Source organism: Misgurnus anguillicaudatus, chromosome 12, assembly GCF_027580225.2.
Source record: "Misgurnus anguillicaudatus chromosome 12, ASM2758022v2, whole genome shotgun sequence".
Classification (NCBI taxonomy): domain Eukaryota; kingdom Metazoa; phylum Chordata; class Actinopteri; order Cypriniformes; family Cobitidae; genus Misgurnus; species Misgurnus anguillicaudatus.
Genome location: NC_073348.2, coordinates 29401559 through 29424868, shown reverse-complemented (window position 1 = coordinate 29424868; position 23310 = coordinate 29401559). Strand labels below are relative to the sequence as shown.

At 36.7% G+C, this 23310-nt stretch overlaps 1 protein-coding gene across 1 annotated transcript; it reads left to right on the top strand.

The window, feature by feature from the left end:
- Window positions 1-3189: 3189 nt before the first annotated feature.
- Window positions 3190-13032, top strand: LOC129446895 (zona pellucida-like domain-containing protein 1). Its single transcript, XM_055208386.2, has 11 exons — window positions 3190-3580; window positions 3671-3796; window positions 4757-4971; window positions 5180-5364; window positions 6975-7047; window positions 7386-7483; window positions 7564-7644; window positions 10217-10385; window positions 10735-10837; window positions 10990-11010; window positions 12304-13032. The coding sequence occupies exons 1-11, from the start codon at window positions 3562-3564 to the stop codon at window positions 12453-12455; spliced, it is 1242 nt and encodes a 413-aa protein (XP_055064361.2). The 5' UTR covers window positions 3190-3561; the 3' UTR covers window positions 12456-13032.
- Window positions 13033-23310: the final 10278 nt, after the last annotated feature.

The following is a 23310-nucleotide window of genomic DNA, read 5'->3' as shown; positions in this document are numbered from 1 at the left end:
CATTGTTTTGAAACTCCATAAAGGCACATATAATATTCACACCAAAGTAACAGTACCAAATGGTACCCATGTTTGTTTTTTTTGGACATACACCGTGGCAACACTGCAGTTTTTGGGGCATGTAGTCTGAAGTATTTAAATACCACGAGTACCAGAATATGGTCAAATAGGCTATATTATATCCAAATTACAATGGTATTCACATTTGATTTAAAAGAGTATTGTTACAGTATTGTAAATAATGTAAATGTGTCCTCCTCACCAAGAGATCCAACTTTGTCTTGACACAATTTCCTGATATAAGTCTTCACAGAAGGGTTAAATGTCAGTATAAGATTTACGGATTAGTCCCATTGACTTGTCAGTGACCCTCAAACTCATACCAGCCTCAACTTTGACACTTTTTGAATCCAAATAACAGACAGACAGATAGATAGATAGATAGATAGATAGATAGATAGATAGATAGATAGATAGATAGATAGATAGATAGATAGATAGATAGATAGATAGATAGATAGATAGATAGATAGATAGATAGATAGATAGATAGATAGATAGCACTATAATGTATTAACAAACATTATATTAACAAGCCAATTAATATATTACATAATAAAGTAAACCCAGGGGTCCAGATTCTACTATCAGTACTGACAACATTATTACCAACATTAGATAAAGTATTTGAGTAGAGTGCAGATGATATTTTTATCCTTGATTTAATTGTATAAAACACTGACCATGACTGAATGAAGTTATATGATAGAGGTCCAAAGGTCTAAATGATAGAGGTCTAAAGGGATCAGTTTTGGACCAGGATGGAGAAAGACATCACAGACACAGATGGCATCTCAAAGGGTCAAAGGTAACATCTGAGCTTTATCAAACCCATCAGTGATTCTCCACAGATTCACTTGAGATTTATCTGGATCTGTGGCTGAGCGTAGTGAAGAGACGAGAGAGAGAACACAGAAACAGAGTGATTAGTTTATGGCTTAAAGCAGAGCTGCATCATTACAGGATAATCCAGTGACCTTTTCACACCACTTAGCGCCATTTACACTTAATGGCTTGTATCCAATCATGAAAAGGACCCTGCTATTGGATACTTTCATGTGTTAACATTATAGCATATATTATATATAGCGTTAGTTAACTACTTGAGATGTAAAAAATATTATGAGACATCTGGTATTTTATAAGAAAAATGTGATTTAAAACTCAATTTAAAGTAGATATTACTGTGAATAATAAAGTATATATAAAGTACATAGTTTTCGGGTTTTATATGATTCCTAGGAATTAAAGCCATGACATAAAATACAATAATCTTAAAATGAATAATGCGACTGTATGATTAAAACAAAAAAGATATTTTAATAAATGATGGTAACGGTACCTATTGACTTCTATTATATTTTTATTTCTACTATAGAAGTAAGAGTCTATGGGTGCCGTCAACTGTGTAGTTAAAATTATTTATCAAAATATGTTCTGTTGAATACAACTCATGAGGGTAAGTAAATGATGACAGAAATTTCATTTTTGGGTGAACTATCCCGTAAAGACAAGTATAGCAAACAAGCACAGATTTCAGACTGATCTCACGGAAAATCGTGTTATAGTAACGCAAAATGTATTCGTGTTCATGGCATGAAATTCAGCTTTTTTTCGTGCCTCGAGCACAAATGTCTTTTTCGTGACACTCGCACAAATTTCTATAAATAGTTTCTCGTGTCCATAGCATTACTTTTTCGTGTCATTTATGTATTGTTTTCTCGTTGTTTTTTCTATTTTTTTTACCATTGTCGCTTGGGGTTGGGGTTAGAATCACTTTCTGCTATATTTTTAGACATCCTAACCCAAACCCCAACTCTAACCCCAACTCCAGGCGAGAATAGTTTTACAAGCGGGAGAAAAACATAACTAATACATAAACGTACATCCTAACCCAAACTCCAAATCTAACCCCAATCCCAAGCGACAATGATTTAAAAATAATTTTAAAAAATGACACAATAAAGAAAGTCATGCCACGGACATGAAAAACTAGAAATCCGTGCGAGTGTCATGAAAATGACATTTGCGCTCAAGGCACGAAAAAAGCTGAATTTCGTGCCATGGACACAAATAAATTAACCAAATTTTGCGTGACTATAACACTCAGCCCAGTCTCACGAAATTTTGTTATATAGTCAAGTATTTTTTTTTATTCTTTTTTCGTGGTATTGTCACGAATTTCCGCGTTTTTTTCGTGAACGAGTTCCTGTTTTCGTGTGATTGTCACGTATTGGTTACTCAACTCTTTTGTCCTATTTTCTTACTATTGTCGCTTCGATTTAGGGTTAGATTTACGTAAAATGACATCCCTACCCAAACCCAACTCTAACCCTAACGGCAGGCGACATATAAAAAAATTAATCTGAAAAAATAGTATAAACCAATACATAATGTGACATTCTAATGCAAGCACCAAATCTAACCCTAAACCGAAGCGACAATGGTTTAAAAATAGGAAAAAGCAGTTGAGTAACCAATACGTGATAATCACACGGAATTCGCTTTACAATCACGAAAAAACGCGCAAATTCCCGACAATACCACGAAAAAGAATACAAAAATACGTGACTATATCACGAAACCCCGTGAGACTGGGTAGGAAATACTACAGTGAAAGTACACTGTAAAAATGATGTCATATCAACATGTATTTTTATGTTACTTTAACTTAACAAATCAAGTTTAACTTGTATTTATAAGTTATCTCAATGTATCACAAGTCAAAACTTAGTCAAAATAGTACAAATTTTTTTTACTTCATGCTGGTTATTTTTTACAGTGTATAATATTGTGTATGTTTACATTACATTTATGCATTTAGCAGACAATTTTATCATAAACTAACAGTGCATTAAGTGTATATCAGCTAAAATTGTATGAGTACAGTTAATTATGGCTTCAAGGAAAAGCACATTTAAAAAAACAACTTTACCATGGAAACAAGACGACAATAAATGAAAACAAAAATATAAAATCAATAACTCATCTGCCTCACTGTCTGTTTTGCATCATTGTTCGAATGCTTCACTCCATTTGGTGCCATCCCATCATGTGTGGTTGCATTAATACCCTTGTCCATAATATCTCTAATATTTCCTTAAGACCACCATAAGGATCCTTGACATTAAGTAGAGTGTTAAACTAGAACTGTAAAGAGCTATGATGACACTATTGTTTTTTCCTCCCCAGGGCTTGACACTTACCCCGTGAGGTCATATATTAACATGCCAAGGGATCTTATGTTTAGGTAAATAAACAAAGAAACCAAGCTATTGTCAAATGCACGTCTTTGAAGGCCTACGGTGTGTTGAATTTCCGAAGATGCCCTCCGGGGCTAGACTTACGGGATTTTAACCACCAAAGGGCTGTTCCCAAACATTGGACACACCAAACTACAGTGACCTTATTTCTATCCCACAAAAGACTCAGCTCTATAAAAGCCATCCGTAGTATGCAAGAAGATTTCACAGGCTGAGGATATTCAAGCCAACCGCAGCAATGGAGTTTCTTATGCAAGGTGCGTCTGTGTTTCGCCTATAGGACTAACTTGGGGATACGGTCAATCTCGGATGTACCTAACTGATTTGGTGTTATTTTTTACGAACAGGTACAAATGCAGCAAGCAACAAGAAAATGATTCTCCTCAATATTTTCGTCTTCCTCCTCGCGACGTGTTCCGAAAACAGCGCTCAGTTAACGTTAACTGATTGTGGATTAGAATACAGACACCCAGGTATAGTTTTGCTCAAGAACACATATAATTAAGTTGTTTTAAATTAATTTTAACTAAGATGCTTTTTTTTGTAACAATTTAATCAACACATCATTCAGAAAAGTATCTCTCTATATGATTTCAACATGATATCACGGAAAGTCATATTATAGTCACGAAAAATTTGATTAATTTATTCGTGTCCATGGCATGAAATTCAGCTTTTTTTGTGCCTTGTGCACAAATGTTTTTTTGTGTCAGTCGCATGAATTTCTATAAATAGTTTTCACTGTCTGTAGCACGATTTATTTTTCTTGTCATTTTATGTTTAGTTTTCTCATTTTTAACCACTTTTTTAAAATCATTGTCCGTTGGGGTTAGATTTGGGGTTTGGGTTAGGATGTACTTTTATGTAATGGTTTCTACAAGTTTTCTTCCGCTTTTAAAATTATTCTCGCCTGAAGTTGGGGTTTGGGTTAGGATGTCTAAAAATGAAACAAAAAGTGATTCTAACCCCAAGCGACAATGGTAAGAAAATAAGAAAAAACAATGAGAAAACTATAAAATGACACGAAAAAGAAAGTCGTGCCACGGACACGAAAAACTATTTATAGAAGTTCGTGCGACTGACAGGAAGACAACATTCGTGATTAAGGCACAAAAAAGCGAATTAATAAATTAATAATTTTTTTGTGACAATAACACGACTTTGCGTGAAAAAAAAAGTATTCAATTTTTTAAGGTAAGTGGTCGCAATTTATTTATTTAAGCTACATTTAAACAAAAAAAATTCAAATACAAAACAAAACAAAAATCTTTTGTTTAAATGTAGCTTAAATAAATTGATTGCGACCACTTACCTTAAAAAATTGAGTAAATTGAATGAATCATTTTTTTCAGTGTAAAGTTTGTTTGTGTAAACTTTACACAGTGTAAAGTATAGTTTTTATAGCAACTAAATGATGGTTCTCTTCACTATAGAATACACTGACATAGATGTTGAATGTGGAACGCAGTACATCGATTTGGCCATCAAATTCTGCCCTGTCTTGTACAGTGGCTTCAATGAGTCACAGCTTAACCTCAACAACATCATGAATAACCAAGCCTGCCAGGGCACGCTCGATGCTACAGCCTCACCCCCTGTGGTTCGATTTAGGGTTCCTCTTAACACAACCTGCGGAAGCAACTTTGTCGTGAGTCACTGAAATGCTGTATCCAACCAAAAAGATGTTAGCTTCATCAGTTTTGATAGCTTTTCATTTATCAAAACAAGCAACTGAATATATATATATATATATATATATATATAATATAAATATATATATATCACCACTGTTGCTAGATAAAGACAATTTTTATTATGTCAAACTAATTTTTACTATGTTTTAATCTTCTCCACAGACAGTCCAAAGTGTGGGAACAGGCATATTTTCAGACTTCTCAAACATTCAGACGGTCAACATTAGCGGAGTGGTAACTTCAAATGAGATCACAACAGGCACGGTGACATACAGCACAGATTTGAAGTATTACTACTCCTGCTCTTATCCTCTGGAATACCTGATCAACAACACTGAGGTCGATGTGTAAGCATCTCGGTTTGCGCGATTATCTCTCACGCTACGACAAGCCAGGTGTACAATCCAGTTCCTTGGAAAACTCGCAAGGGACTGAGCGTCTAGGTTTGCAACAAGTTGAATAATTGGCACATTAGTGTTGCCCCCCAAGGGAAAGAGACAATACTGTAGCAATGGTTTGTTCATAATAGAGATGATACAGGGACATATGTGTAGTCTTTGTGCTCTTTCATTTTTTAGTTTTTTTTTTTGCAGTCCTCTTGTGATTAACAGTTAAAAAATTGTAACTTAGCAGTAGCAAGACAGCATAATATATCATGGCAAAAGTAATACTATACAAATTACAATAGAATCATAATTGTATTATTACGGCACTCTGACATACTTGATTCTGATTGGTCAGTTGTAACATTTCAGGGTTTGCTATGTCTAGATAACAACTGTTTGAGGGAAAACACCACCGTTTTTTTTGTGTTTTACTATGTTCTTACCTCAACCTGGACGAATTATGACATGCGCATCTTTTTTCAATGCATGCACTAAATCTTTGTACAGCGTGTGTGAATGTGTTAGCATTTAGCCTAGCCCCATTCATTCAATAGGATCCAAACATGGAGGAATTTAGAAGCCACCAAACACTTCCATGTTTTCCGTATTTAAGGACTGTTACATGAGTAGTTAGTAAGTATGATGGCACAGATTAAAATGTGGCAATTCTTTGTGTACGCATTGAAAAAAAAAAGGTCTAAGTTTGTCTGGGCTGAGGTGGGAACATGGTGAAATATTGAAAGGCGGTGGTGTTTTTCTTTAAACTATCAAAAAGCCTTCACCTGGTTTATGAGTCATAAATATACTTTCTATTTAATTCATTATTAAGATACCATATTAATACCATATGAAATTATATTTCAAATGATTAAAATAAATGTCATGTTTGTCTTGAACTTTGTATCTTAAAGCCTTATGGATTTTTTGCATTTCTTACAAATGAGCTAATAAAATATTTCAAATCATTGGTTTGTGTTCATATATTTAATAAGCATATTTTTAAGTCCATATATTTGAAAAGTAACAGTGTAATAAGCTTCATAATGTCCATCTAGCAAATAAAATAGTATAATATTTATTTATTGGCATTTTACCAAAGTTAATGATTGTTAAGCATGATTCTAGAACTGTACACTAAAATTTGTTCAACTTAAAAAAAGTAAGTTACCTGTATGTCTTAAAACTTTGAGTTAATTCAGCTTAAAAATATTAGTTATAACACTGTAATAAATGCATCACGAAGTTAAAACAACTTGGTTTAGCAAGTCAATTCAACCTACTATTTTAAGTTTTGGCTTAATGAAGATTTTCACATAACTTATAAATTCAAGTTGAAAATGTTAAACTTAATTTTTTTTAAGTTAAAGTAACATAAAAATATGTTGATTTGACAAAACTGTAAATTTTTTTACAGTGAACTTTTACAACTTTTAGTAAAACTTTGTTTAGTTAACTAATATTTTTAAGTTGAATTAACCAGGTAACTTACTTTGTAAATTGAACCAACAAATCTTTTTTACAGTGTAGTGGTAAATCTCAGTTTCGAGTAACTTTTTTCTATCCTTTCAAAGGTCGGGTTCCACTATTGCGATGAAAGACAACAATGGCAGTTTCATCAGCACTCTAAACCTGCAGCTGTTTAGTGTAAGACAGACTCACATTCATTCATCCATTAATTACATTTACAATTACATTTACATGATTTTTTGTCAGACATATACAAAGTGACTTACATTACGTTAATGATAAACATTTATCAGAATGCGTGTTATATGGTAATCCTTTACACTTGCTGCATTGCTACTGCTGTGCTCCACTAGTTGACATTTACATTTATGCACTTGACTTACAGTTCAACCAATTAATTAATGATCAGTATGTGTGTTTCCTTTTGACCAAACCCATGACCTATGTGTTGCTAACACAATGCTCTACCAGTGGAGCTATAGATCAGCACTAGATCAACCCTTTTTGTTTTTCAGGATGATAACTTCACGCAACCTCTCGTCATGCCACCATTTGGTATTGAGCTGAGGTCAAGTGTGTTTGTGCAGGTGCAGGCCACCAACCTGACCTCTCAGTAAGACAGCTTTCATTGAGCATTACCTGCATATTTAACAGTGCTGTATTCGAGGCTGACGCTTGTTGCGTATTCCACAGATACTTTGTGCTGCTGGACAGATGCTACGCCTCCATTTCCAGCACACCCACCACCGACAACTACTTCAACCTCTTTATGCCGTGAGTTAAATCAAAACAGCATTTAACTGAAGCTTTTATCCAGTACATTCAAATACATTGACTTGGACCAGTAAGCAACCATCCAGAACACCATAGCAACCTCCTAAAATACAGTACCATAAAAAGTCAAACATTTTAACCTCATGACAGGGATGCATTTTGTAAAAAAATTTATATATTACTGCATTTCAGCAGTATAGACGGATATTTCATCAGACACACGCGTGTTGTTGCAGTTATGCGCCTGCACCTAAGGGAACTCTCAAACTGTATATATTTATCTGTCTGGGCTGCATTTCCCAAAAGCATCGTAAGGCAAGTAGATTGTATAAACAAGCATACAAATCATCTTAGACTTATGGGTCGTCTCTCAAAATTATTGTAACTTAAGTAACACTTGAAAATCGCTGTAGATCTATGAGTGCTCAGGAGTTAAAGGAGTTGACTTTTTCCATGTTTAAGTGCTATAATTGGGTCCCCAGCAGTGCTTTAAGTGGGCTTCCAAATATAGCTCTTGCTTTTAGCCTACCGGATCGCTCATTTGCACATCTGTTTACAAATCAGAGGTTTAATTTAATCCTTTGGCTGCGCTGCCGCTTTTCAGAGCACCGTTCACAATGTACGCTTCCTAATTCGTCCCACCGAGAGCAGAGACTACATTACCCATACGCCCTTGCGTTTACAAGTTAAAAGCGCATTCGACGCTTTTGCTGCTGTCTGTCAGTGTCAACGTGCTCTGGAGAGGTGTGTGTTTGTGTGTAAAGTGCGCAACCATAGCTGCTCAGTTAAAATGAAAATACAATGAACACTTAATATTCCCTCCTGGCTTTAGACTCTGAGTAGTAAAAGAACAACGTCAGTATCAGAGGACTCGCTGGCTGACATCCCACCAAGCCAGAATGATAGCTACAGGTCAGACGCAAGCTTTATCCAATACCCTTTTGTAGGTACATGACAATCTCAGCTGCCGCGGCTCTCAGTTTGGTTTCCCTCGACGCAACTTTGGATTTTCTCAGGCGATGTGCAGAAAACATTCTTGAAATTGTAATATAAATTTAGTTTAATTGCTAAACTGCAAGTGAACGAAATTTCAATGAGCAAAGTGGAAAACAATGGGACAAAATAAATGACTTTCGAGTTTCAAAAGGCCAGTATTTTGTTATTCTTGAACCCATAGACATGGTCTTGGTGTCATTTTAAAGTTTTAAAGTTTTTAAAAGTTTTTTCAAGCTCTTTCTATCTGATCAACTAGTTTTAGCATGTTACCATGCTGAAAATTTTACTCGCATCTACCTTTTGCACATTTTATTTATGTGCAATAGCTCTTTCTACAGCAGCTCTTTCTAATGGTATTTTTTCAAAATCATTTTGCACATTTTATTTATGTTCAGTAGCCATTTCTAGCTCAAGCAAATCCACAAACTTATAAAAAGATTTATTGTTTTTTACAAGGTTGTCTGTTGACTGCTGAATATAAAACCCCTTTAATATAGGAGTCGAGTCAGCAAAAAAAAAATTAGAGTACCGGCACCTCTTTTGGGCCACTTAAAGCACTGGTCCCCAGTGCTTTTGTCAACCTAGAAAAAGAACAACGAAGTAACTTAGTTCTGGTTAACCATTCCCCACAAGCATGTGAAAAAATAGCTAATTGAAATTTGTCTACCCTTGTGATGTCAGAAGGGGTAATACCGCCCCTTAATCTGCACTATCCAACCATAACACTGCCATTTAGTGCAGAGATAAACTCATTTGCATGTAAAAGGACACCGCCAAAATGACACATTTTTGCACACACCTACAAAGTGACAGTTTTAACATGCTATAATAAATTATCTACATGATATTTTGAGCTAAAACTTCACATACGTACTCTGGGGACACAAAATAATTATTTTACATCTTAAATGTACCCTTTAAAGAAAAACCAGTAGCAGTTTAAACACAAAGTGGCATGGCATCTTACGCACAGAAGCCATTGGCACATGCCACTGTGTTTAGTGGCTCGTCCAATGAAACAGGTGAGTAAAACTTGTTTCAGGTAACTGACAATGTGTGAAATGAATCGAGAGCTAAATAGAACCTCTTGATGCTCGTCTGCAAGCGTCAATTACAAGTCTTTTTATACTGTAGGTGACATTTCAGCACTTGATAAACGGATATCGACTCTTAAATAGCATGTGAATAAAATAACAAACGTTCATTAAGTAGCTCATAGAAAGCGCTCTTAAGAAACACAGCCCTGGCTTAAAACTGCTTAAACTGATCTCTGAAACAAATACCTTGTCGAAAATAAAATGTTTTGGAAGTCGACAAGCATGGATCACATCTGTGCAGAGAGGTTTGGTAGCTAGGCAAGAATTCAAGGAGCTTTAGCTAACATTGTATACATTCATTTAACACAGTAATATTAGCTCAGTGTAATAGTTGATACACATTAAATATAATACATGAAACTGTCTATATATACATTTCCAGAAATCATGGTATTACCATGGTACTATGTGCCAACATTTGTAAAATCAGTTTGAAGCAGAGATGAATTTTAACCTGTTTTGGTTTCGATTCTCTACAGTTGTACCAGAGATTTTTTCACTAAAATGCTTGTGAACGGAGAGGAACAACATGCTCGCTTCTTGTTTCCTGCCTTCCGTTTCACAGAACAGCAGAATCAGACGGTGTCAAGATACTACCTGCACTGTATAACAAGACTGTGTGAAATGACTTCCTGCATGACATTTACGGTAAACACACCTGCATGCGTATCTTCTAATATAACCATTTTGTTTGTGATTTGTGTTTTCTACATTAAACCATCCTACGTAATGTAAAGAACATTCTGTGAAAATATAACTTTGATATCTTTAATATTGACCGAGAAAGAAATTAAAATCAATGTAAAATTATCTCTCCTAATTAGATCATGAGACTTGGATTTCACAAACATGGTCACAGATTATAGTTAGACTTAAACCCTAAAATACACCCTTTTGGTTTTAAAAACATCTTCACTTCAATAGAGCTTTTATTTTTTAGCAATCATTTTGTGAAAGAAATATGATTTGCACTTTTCTCAAACAAATCTTTTCACAGCAATGTGGCAGGAAGAAGAGAGATGCTGCCACACCTCCTCCAAATGGAGTTTCAGACAGCACCACCGTCACATCACCAGCCATCGTCATACGTTCAGACAACGGTAAGTCCCTTATCAATTTTATATATTGCATTAATATCAAATTTGACTGCCAGGTATTGGTTACAAACGTAAGCATTAATCTGAACCTTTACTCTACTTTAGCTGTGTTGTAGATCTGAGATACTGACTTTATGATGTTTATTCTATTTCAGTTGTTACATCAAAAGAGGAAGGTGAGCTATTGTTACATTTTTACATGTCTCTTTAAAGGGATATTCCACTTTTTTTGAAATTATGCTCATTTTCCAGCTCCCCTAGAGTTAAACATTTGATTCTTACTGTTTTGAAATCCATTCAGCCGATCTCTGGGTCTGGCGCAAGCACTTTTAGCATAGCTTAGCATAATCCATTGAATCTGATTAGACCATTAGCATCATGCTAAAAAATAACCAAAGAGTTTAGATATTTTTCCTATTTAAAACTTGACTCTTCTGTAGTTACTAAGACTGACGGAAAATTAAAAGCTGTGATTTTCTATGAAGATATGGCTATCAAACTGGTCCCCTTGGTTACTTTTTCATGGCAGGGGACTATTTTCGGGCAGTGCGTAATATCACTACGCCTGTTGCAGCCATGTTACAGCACCAAAGTCCCTGACTACTATGCCAGAATGAGAGTATAGACTTAACCATATCTCCCTAGAAAATCGCAAATTTTAATTTTCTGTTGGTCTTAGTACACGATGTAACTACAGAAGAGTCAAGTTTTAAATAGAAAAAATATCAAAACTCTTTGGTTATATTATTGCGATGCTAATGGTCTAATCACATTCAATGTATTGTGCTAAGCTATGATAAAAGTGCTAGCGCCAGACCACGAGACCGGCTAAATGGATTCCAAAACGATAAGAATTAAATGTTTCACTTTAGGGGAGCTGGAAAATTAGCATATTTTCAAAAAAAGTGGAGTGTCCCTTTAAAAGAACAGCTTACCCAAATAAGAAAATTCCTTGCATATCTAGTTCAAATATAAGTCGATAATATCATTCGTCGAATTTTATTGGTTGTCTTCATGAAACACACATACGACAACAAAGTCAAGTTGGCTCCGACATGATGGTGTTTTATTATTAAATTATACATTTCTGGTCAGCTAATAAAGGAAGTCATCTCAGAAAAAATGTACAAATGTTGTCATTTGGATGGTACCATTTTGGTACAGATATGTACCTTTGACGTACCAGTATGCACCTCTAAGGTGCCAATGTGCACCTTTTTATGTACTTTTAAAAAAAGTACTGCCCCAGTGACAACTTTTACCCTCTTGCACCTTTTTCTGAGAGTGTGGGATGGCATGACGGTAAATAAATTATGGGAGAATTTTCTTGTTTTGGTGAACTACGGTATTCCTTACCACCTTAATTAGGTTTAGTTTAATAAGCTCCAAGCAGATTCCCTAATACAGAAGTGGATTTTGGATATCGTTGTCAATTACCAATAGTCTCATGGCATATTTCTACAATTTAGTTGTGTCTATCAGCACAAACAAACCTTCTGATGGTTCTGTGGGTGTTGGCATCGCTGTGGGCATCTTGGCATTAGCCTGCATAATGATGGTGGGAATGGGAACCATTTTCTACAAGAGATACTGTCACTCTGGCCCCTCAAAAATGGCCTGAAATGCCCGGCGTGCCAAGATTTGGCCCATGCTCCTACTCTGAGAGAGGACAACCAGGGTCCCACCATTCATCTGGCCCATCTCTCACCCTGGAGGGCTAAGCGGGGCTCAGAATAAAACTGTTGTCATCTATATCTTTTTTGTAGTGCTTTTGGTGACAAATTATAGCAATAAGATTGTGAGGTATATAATGTGGCTTGTAAACAACTTGTTTTATTTGTAAAGCTTGCAGTAAGAATTGAAAGAATAAAAGAACAACAAAAAAGCATTATATCTAATTTAAAGACGGGGAAAGTATTCTCTGTTATTCTGTTTTTTGCAAATGAAAGTGCTTTACAACTGAAAAGTTGTGCAGCTGTTTGTAACAGAATAAGGAACAAAAAAGTTATTTTGTGGAAAATTAACTATAGTTCTAATGTTATTATTTATTAAATATTGATCTTTTTGCTTAACATTCATAAAATATTGATATCACCACCTCTAAACTTAACTGAAGAAAGAAAGTCATATACATCTGCGATGAATGAGGTTGTGTAAATTACAAGATAATTTTCATTATTCGGAGCCCTGTTCCCTTGATAGCCTTGAAATATTGTACTTTTATCCATTATTTTCTCAAAAACGATGCTATTCGTTCTTGTACCTGCAATGTTTATTCATAATAAAGCATGCATTAATGGATAAATCACAAATATACATCTACTTTTAGCAGGTCAACCTGGCAGTGGAATTACAATGATATAAAGTGCGGGGTTGAGAACATAACAACTTAAAAACAAACAGCCGATAGTAATGACGATTTATCCTCATGATCAAACGAGAACTGGAAAATGCTATGAATTTGAGCTCTTTGAGCGGCCCGTGACTGCTCTTCCAAGGGGCACAAATTTAAAATTCGGAGTGTCATGTGTGTTGCTTGCGTTTTCAAAATATGTTTTTGTTGCGTCATGTGAACCATGTGCATCACGTGTTTTGTCAAAATAAGTGCCTGTTGCACACGCGTCAAAACCGTTTATGATAAAAGCTACACTCACGTTCACAAAATACAAGCAAGACACTCCCTTAAACTCTGATTACGCATGAGATTATGCGTATACTAATACTAATATTATCCTAATACTAAATGTGTAAAACAGAGATATTTAAGTAAGCAGTAAGGTATAAGAGGCTGCCTTTTCATATTAGGCACAACGCAAAGTGGAGTAAGGTACAACTGATGACCTATCAGAATCAAGGACTGGAACTGTTTTATAAATAGACCCCTTCACGGTTCACGTCACAGGCGGTTCCCACTGCGCATGTCAGGGTCAGAAAAGTCATTACAGCAGATTGAGTTGCGTATTATTCGGTATTGTAAAAAATGCCTACTTACGTCGTGGGCTGTGAAAATCGCACCAGGTCTTCCGCTAAGTTTTCGCGATCCATGCAGAATCTCAAAAACAAAAAAACACAACTGCGGCTGCAAGCAATTAACGTGCAGACTGGGACAACAAAAATATCAAAGAGGCTTGTGTTTATAGTGCTCACTTCATTTCAGGTAAATCATCATTTTTCAGCCCTGTTAGATTAAAGTATAAAGCCTCAATTGTATGAACAGTTTGACCCCATGCTGCGCGCGCACCCGATAGTCATTCAATGTTTACAAACCTTGAAGGGGTCTATAGAAACCATATTGTCACACAGCCGTACTATATTAACATGCATAATTTTTTGTTAAAGTAGATTTAGTTTTTATATTAATATAATAATAATAATAATAATAATATTATATTATTTTAAGGTATTTGCAGTGTAATATATTTTCATTTTACTGTGAATTGGACAAGGGCTTTCAGTTTATAAAGATGACTGATCATGGTGAATGGCAATGGCACAAAGACTCTCTATTCTGGTGGAGATAGAGGTTGTGCTACTTTATAATTTTGAGGTCTGTTGCCTTGCTCGTGTATCATCATTGTCACTGGTTTAAGTAACGCAGGTTTATTTTCTGTTTAGCTTCAAATTAGACTCAGGAGAACAACATGCAACGAGTCCGAGCGCATCTCTTTGGGGAAACTTTTTGAGAGGTGGATTTCAACCTGACTAGGAATCTTGCACAAAGCACCATCACGGCGCGCGTTTCATAAATTTTTTAATGCGAGCGATAGTTTTGTCACTGTTTAAAATGCATACGCGTTGTGGTGTCATTTGCCTGTTGAATTAGCGCTTTAAATCTGAACCGCGTGAAACAGCCGTCCAAGTTCAGAAATATAGATGAGATAACATGTCGCGCTGATTCTAAAATGACATTCTGAAAGAAAGACACACAAAAGATTTACCTGTTTTATGATGACTTTTCTGTCGCTACTGCTGCTTCCTGAGTGGACATTTATAATCTTTAGATATTTTATTTTGGTCCGCTGGCTAAACTGAACAGGCGCCTTCAAACCTATGCGGCCACGCACGTGCACAACTTAAAGGGGACGTAACGTTTTGTACATATATTTTACGTTTTAAGCAAAACATAGCTTGTTGTTAAACATCATTTGGCGGACCCCCTGCAGTTCCGTTACGGACCCCCGGTTGAAGACCCATGCTTTAGACGCGTCTGCAGTAGTCACTTATTTTGACAAAACACGTGATGCACACGGGTTCACTCCGCGCGCCGAACACATATTTTGAAATTACGAACCACACACAGACGGGCTACATACATGTTGTGATGAACTTCGCATCATGCGCCCTCGAAAAAAGAAGTCACCGGCCACCACTGACGATTATCCTAAAAAAAGCAATAACAAAACCCTTCCCCTAACCCCAACATCACAGGGCAAAGGAAAATCTTTAAACAAAAATGATGAATGTGGACTTACAAATTAATACGAATTAGTCACGTGGTAAAATACATTTGAGTTGATAGCATTGCTATACTGTATGGTTTTTATCTTATTATATGTGGACCAAAATGGCAAAGCCAAAAAGCACACATCCGTTATTAAAGTCATCCAAATGAATTGAAATATAAAATTTATTTAGGATTTACAGGACAAATCAGCAAGCTCTCTAAATTTAATATTATACATCACAAAATCTCTTCATGTTTGACTGTATTTGCACTATATTAGTTTCCAGTATTAAGTGTGGGTGGCATGGTGGGATGGCAAATTATTTGAACTTATAAATTTGGCTACAATAAAATCATGTACAAAACTCCCCTGGTACTCTAAAACGAATGGTGCTAAATAGCACTAAAAGGCGTTTACTGGCTTGTGATCATAGGGGAATCACTTCTATAGCACCCTCTATAGCGAATATATTAAATCTATTTAGCACCATTCTTTTTTTTTAGACTATACTATATGTGTTAGGTTACAACAACAGTGCATGATCTTGAATCAGTTAAAAAGCAGTGAATATTACTTTTAATTTGTAGCAGATCAATATGAGAAAATGCTATTAAAGGAAAACACCACAGTTTTTCAATATTTTACTATGTCCTTCCCTTAACTTAGATGAATTAATACACACCTATCTTTTTTAAAAGGGTGCACTTTTAATCTTTGTATAGCGCTTCTTGAATGTGTTAGCATTCAGCCCAGCCCCACTCATTCCCCAGGATCCAAACAAAAGTTTTATTTTGTGTCACCATACTTACTCGTGTAACTACTCATGTAACGGTCTTTAAATAGGGAAAACATGGAAGTGTTTGCTGGGTTTCAGCTGTTTGGATCCTAAGGAATGAATGGGGCTAGGCTAAATGCTAACACATTCAAGAAGCGCTGTACAAAGATTAAAAGTGCACGCATTGATAAAAGATGGGTATGTATTAATTTGTCTAAGTTGAGGTAAGAACGTAATAAAATATTGAAAAACGGTGGTGTTTTCCTTAAAAGCACAAGTCCTGCTTACATTTAAACTGTGTCACAACTTTTCCCGCTTTCCAAACAATCTTCATGTGACATCCCAATGCATTCGAATTGACTTTTATAATTCCCATATCATGCATTTCATCTATTATCTTTACAGTAAGTCCACCCGCAATATTTTGATCCTGCATGCTAGAAATAATATCCCATCTAAAGTGGGTCATATAAATGAAATCAGGATAAGGGGCTTTCTCATTATTTCTATGAAAATATGAAATGCAATCTGATCCCAGTCTAATATTACTTTCCAATGACCTGTCTTATTCACTTATGCCTGACCTTTACATTGTCAGACACAGCTGAAAAAAAAACAATTTCATTGTTTTCTGCGTTTAAAGAACATACAGGGTCACATGCTGTGGCGTATCTGATAGCCGAGACTGTTCTCACAGATACACAGTAGGACAATTTGATCTTAGCTCAAAATAAACTCCCACCATCCGCCCTATATAACTAAGACGAACGTATAAATAACACTGAATTTACACAAAACAATAACACAACTGAAGCGTCGTGCACCTACTTGTTAGTGTAACATCAGAATGGGGTCATTGTTTTGGGACAGAAACATTGTAAAGTCAAAGACGCCTAGCGGAAAAAGGAGAACATTCACTGTGTGTGTCGATGTAGAAGTAGGACACACATGATGATTCATACTGTACATCAGATGTTGAAGTAGGCCATCAGCGTTTTGTGCCTCTCGTTCCTCTTTGACTCACTGACAATGTTTTGCAAGAATTGCTTTGAACATTTTAATGGCCCATATATCAAGTCGGCAACTGGTGCGGCCGTTTTCCCCTCCTTGACTTACTTTTTTCAGTGGAACACAAAAGGGGTTATTTATAGCCGAATATCCAAGCTACTCTCTGTCATACAACAAAAGCAAATGATGCCATTGGGATGTCAAGTGACATTTTTAGGCAAGGTTTTAAAATTTCAGTCTATTCTTCGAGTGATATTTGACTTGAAATATAGTGCATGAGTTATACTTTTGTGGAGCCTGGCATGGAAATGAGCAGCTGATGGAAAACTAACATCTCATGTACAGTAGTGCAAAAGTCTTAGGCCACCATGCTACCGTTATATTTGTTGTTTATATGCAATTGTATATAGTGATAATATAGTCTCTTTATTAGAATACAACCAGAAAATACAGGAAATGTGTATGTAGTATTAAAAACAGAATAAAAGTATAAGCTGAAGTGTCAAGTATTTAGGGTAAACTTCCCTTCCACTTGAGCAATAGCAGGAAAGTGCAGGATCTCTCAAACCTAAATAAAATTAAATCCTAATTTCTTATTCTAATCGAATGACTTCAGGACTTCAGTCAACTCAAAAAAGATCAAGATGTGTTTCGTGCCAAGAGAGGTCACACTAAATACTGACTAATGCCTGAAGAAGACATTTAGTTCTGAAAATTGTTTTGTTTTAATTTTGTGTACATATTTCCTGTATTTTCTGTTTGTATCTTAAAAAAGAGTGAAAAATAAATATGGATGGACATTAAAACTTTGCTAAAACAACAAATGATGGTGGTGGCCTAAGACTTTTGCACAGTATTGTATGTACAAAAGGAAAAACTATCTGGATTTTGTGAACTATCAAAAAGCAATGTTTTGATCATTATTTACATTTACGCATTTTTATCCAAAGTGACTTACATTGCATTCAAACTTAAAATTTTTTAATAGTATGTGTTCCCTGAGTATCAAACCTATGACCTTTACATTGCTATTGCGATGCTTTCCCAGCTAAGCTAGGATTTCATACTGTAGCATAACATCACTTTTTGTGTGTGCGGGTCCGATATTGACTATATTGTGGCGAAAATGACAGAATTTATTTGGTGTTAATATTGGGTTACAAGAAAATCCCATTATAACATTGCAAGTACACTGTAGCTCTTCCAGTCGGTTCTTGCTTAAAGGAGCATTTCACCCGTAAAAACATTAATCTGTATTGAAAGTGCGTCATATTTGTAGTCGAAATGTAACACACATTTCGAATTTGGTGCCTATTTGACCGCAAAAAAGGGGTGTTTGTAGTCTCACCCCCTCAACAAAGATATTGGACTTCCTGCTTTCAATGATGCAAAATGATGATTTCTCCTGTCTCAGCGGCAACTGAGGAAATGATGCACGGCCATTCAAAAACATGACTGGGGTTCTAACTAATACAAAGCTTAATGCAAATGGGTGAAGTGTCCCTTTAAAGGGATAGTTTGGCCAAAAATGATATTAAACCCATGATTTACTCACCCCGAAGCCGTCCGATGCATATGTCCATCATTTTTCAGGCAAACACATTTTCAGTTATTTTAGAAAATGTTTTAAATCTTTAGTTAATCAAATGTAAAGTAATCCATCCTTCACAAAATAAATCCAAACGGCTCCACGATGATAAAAAAAGGCCTTCTGAGGGTAATCTGCACCATTCTGTTGTAGAAATATCCACATTTAAAACTCTACAAATGAAAATAACCAGCTTCCGATAACGCCGCCATCTTAGTCGTGTCCGCATTTAAGACGAGAGCGTACGCAGTTTATGGATGTTTCTCTGCTGCTGCTCTGCGCCCCCTTGCCCTCCGCATTTGTCATACGTCACTAAGAAAAGTGCGTACACTATGCTGATACTCTCTACTGAATACAAAGGAGTCTAAGGGGCCAGTCACACCAAAAGTGCTTTAAACACTTGCAAACGCAAGGCGCGACGCACTGCCTTTTTAAAAAAAAAGAGCAGTGCGACGCAGCTTTTCATATTGCTAAGCAACCACAGAGTCAGCTGTCTTGTCAATCAAATATTGAAGCGTGAGCGCTCTTTTGCTGTTAACTGTCATATTAGCAGATATTTTAAAAAGAGGGCGCTTGCTCTAACCTTGTTTGAGGGTGAGAGTGAGCGAGTGGAGTCCGGTTCTTTAAAGCAGCTGTAAACTTCCCTCACCACAACGTAAGTCCGCCTCTCCCCTCATTCGATTGGACAATGCAAAGACGCGAATGAAGTCGGGCGCTTCTCCGCTCTCTGCACTCCTTCAAAAACGTGTGCACGGCAGGCAGCAAAAAACCGCAAGGCGCTCGGCGCGCATAAACAGCGCGCAACCGCACCCTGCCCATAGAATATCATTCAAAAAAGGCGCCTGCAACTGCCATAAACGCTTTTGGTGTGACTGGCCCCTAAGATGGCGGCGCTACCGGAAGCTAGTTATTTTCGTTTATAAAGTTTTAAATATGGATATTTCTACAATAACACCACGCGGATTACCCTCAGAAGACCTTTGTGTATCATCCTGGAGCCATTTGGATTTCTTTGGGGAAGGATATATGCACATTTTTTGGACTTTACTGACTTTCCTGTTTAGCAGCTGGAAGATATAAGACATTTTCTAAAATAACTGAAAATGTGTTCGCCTGAAAAATGATGGACATATGCATCTCGGACGGCTTCGGGGTGAGTAAATCATTGGTTTAATATCATTTTTGGCCAAACTATCCCTTTAATGTCGGATGTCTCTTAAAATGTATGCATTTGGCAACCGTAACCTGAATAGATTTCAAATTTACTCATTGTCGTCTTATCTCTACATCTGTACATTTTTTTCAAATACTTCGGATGGAATTTCCTGTTGAGGGAAGCATATTTATTATTCAAAGGCCCTTTCTGCATCACAGGAGTCATACCCAGTTATTAATGATAGAATGAGTGGGCGAGAGAGCAATAGAGAGAGAAAAGAGAGAGAGAACCGTGCTTTGAACCTCGCTGCAGGAGCAGCGCGAAAGCTTCAAAGCTCTGCGTCTTGAAGAAAACCTGCAGACAGAACACGCATACGGGCTACACAAAGCTTCGAGGCTCAAACAGCCTCAGTAATCCTATGGCACTCTAAACCTCTTTCAACAACGGGATATTTCTTCCGTCAAAAGACGCCACGCTGAGAAATATCCTCAGGTCAGGGTCACACCTGTAGACCAACAACTGTGAGGTTTTTACCGGAAATAATGCCGTTCAATTAGAAAATGCTTTTCAATGAATCGCTTTCTTTGTGAAGGCAGAGAGTAGCTTCTGGATCTGGCTGTGATGGGAAAGAAACTTCTCGGTGGAAGCTCTTTATTGATAGTCTGACAGATTGAGTGTCTTTGACTTCAAGTGCTTTAGACCACATTTACTCCGCACGTTTGAAGTGACTCAATTTCAATTTATTTCTCTCGTGTGGCACAGATCGGATATGATTCAAGTACATCCACGAGCGTATAGATTCCGATATTCTCCGATCAGTCTCATTCATTATGTGGAAACAAATCGAATATGAATCGGATGCATGCATTCGCGTCCGCAATGTAAGGATAAATTGGATATTCTCATGTCAAGGCGGGTCATACTTCACCACCCGCGATCGCATGACTCTACTAAGCAGAGCAATGACGGACAATTATACACTCTTTATATAAATGGCTGGGTTATTTTTGACCCATGCTGGGTAAATATTGGACAGAACACATGCTGGGTTAAAAAATATCCAATGTTGGGTTGTTGTTATGCAACCATAGGTTATAATAACACAGCAGTTGGGTTAAAACAACCAAGCATTGAGTCAATTTTAACCCAGCAGTGTGTTATGTCCAACATTTACCCAACTTGCACTGAAAAAAAATTATTTATTCAATTTACTCATTTTTTAATGCAATTTTAAACTGCATTAAAACTGTTACGTGTTGGGGTCCATTAAAGTCCATTAAAATGAGAAAAATCCTGTAATGTTTTCCTCAAAAAACATAATTGAACAAAGAAAGACATCAACATTTTGGATGACATGGTGGTGAGTAAATTATCCAGATTTTTTTTAAATAAAATGGACTAATCCTTTAAGGTATGAAAGAAATGGCTCTTTGAAGAATTATAAATGGTTCATATATGGAATCGCTGTCATATACCTTTTAAAGAGACCGTTTACGCAAAAATTTAAATTCTGTCATCATTTCTCACCCTCATATTGTTACAAACCTGTAGAAATGTTTGTAACCAAACGTTTGTGGACACCATTGACTTCCATAGTAGGAAAAAAGAATACTATGGAATTGAATGGGGTCCACAAACGGTTTGGTAACAAACATTTCTCAAAATATCTTCCTTTGTGTTCATCAAAGCAAAGAAATGTATACAGGTTTGTAACAACATGAGAGTGAGTATGATGACAGAGTTTTCATTTTTGGGTGAACTATCCCTTTAATAAGCACGTTTATTTTTAAGAGTGTAAAAAACAGCTATTTGGTTAAATTAACCTAGTAAATGTTGAAACAACCCAACATTTTGGGTTAAAATAATACAGCATAGGTCAAATTACAAACCAGCTGTTTTTTTTAAAGTGTACTTAAAAGGTATCGCTGCAAAGAATCATTATTTGTAAGAATGTAAATACAGCTTGTGTATGACCTTGAGATTTCATCTGTTTTATTGCTTACCAAATGAAAGCAGTCCAACTACTTGAACTATTTTTTATGTCTTCTCAACAAGCTGCATTTAACAGGGCAGACGCTCATGCGTCCAAATACTGAGTATTAGCAATACTATTAGTAATGATCGGCTTGGAAGCAGCACTAATCCAATGCTATAACATCACTCAACCTTATAAAACTGCACTGCCGTCTCAACACTGTCTTGATCGATGCGTCTCCATTGCATATTACGCGTCCAAACAATACATTTTGACGAATATCACTCTTGTCACCGAAGCCAATAATTGGACTGTGATAATTTCCTCGAGGCATTGATCTATGGTCTCCCTGCAGGGCGCCGGGCACAGTTTGATGGTTCTGGGTTGGGATCACAGGGATCTCTCCTATCAGAGCTCATCACTGTGGTCAGCCTCTCGTGAAAGGAGAAACATCATTCCTGGGCACGACTGAAAAACTCAAAGAAACAGAGGGAGTGAGAGAGTGCAGATGTAATGTGAAGCAGACGCTCGATGCGATTACTTTTGTTCTTCTTCACGGGGAACAATGTACATCTGAGTGGATAGCAGCGTGTCCTCTGTTCTGTCTCTATGCGGCAGGACAACTTATAATGTGACAGTGTGTGCTCCATCAAGAACACATCTACATATATGACAGATCCCAGTAAAGAAGTCAACGATACGCTTAAAAGAATTACGGTTTAGAAATGCTGTGGTTTACAGGAATAAAAATCGTCATTTAAAAGTTACAAAATGTTTTAAGGTGCTGCTCTTATACAGCAAAAGATATAAACTAAGCATTATAAAATAAATGCATATGCTGTAGTTGATGATAAGACACATTTGTAACACGAAAGACGCACTTTATGGAGTATGCTGGCCAAAGTCATAAAACAATCTGTGCTAACCCTGCTGAAAAAACAGCTTCAAACCAGCATGGGAATTATGCTGGTCTATGCTGGTTTAGCTGGTGGTCACAGCATACCAGCACCAAAACACAACATGTGCTGGTATGACCCATGACCAGCATGGGATGCTGGTGCTAATGCTGGTTTAGCTGGTACTAATGCTGGTTTGATGCTGGTTTAGCCGGTGTTCACTAGCAAACCAGCACCAAAACACAACATATGCTGGTCTTGCTGGTATGCTGTTTTTTTCAGCAGGGAAATAGCACTAAAAGTGTAGCCTGGGTGCCAGCCCATCTTAGCCCCGCCCACAAGATTTTGTAAACGGGAAGATGGGTCTGGGGTTTCTCCGTTGAGGAGCTACTATTTTAGGACAAATGCTGGTCGAACCAATCAAATTGTCAGGGCGGGCTTTATACGATGAAGAACAGATAATCAACAGTAACGTAATGAACCACGTCACCAAAGAGCGCGTGTGTTGAATGGCTGCCGCTGTAGAGTTCAGATGTGTGGATTCTGACATTGAGTCTGTTCTAAAATATATCGACAGAGCATTGATTTTAAAAGAGGAACAGAGAAACGCGAGCAGGGCATTTGTTGATGTCC

Coding starts and splice junctions, on each gene's coding strand:
- LOC129446895 (XM_055208386.2), top strand. Junction 5,365..6,974: donor AACAACACTGAGGTCGATGT/GTAAGCATCTCG, acceptor ATCCTTTCAAAG/GTCGGGTTCCACTATTGCGA. Junction 7,048..7,385: donor TAAACCTGCAGCTGTTTAGT/GTAAGACAGACT, acceptor TTTGTTTTTCAG/GATGATAACTTCACGCAACC.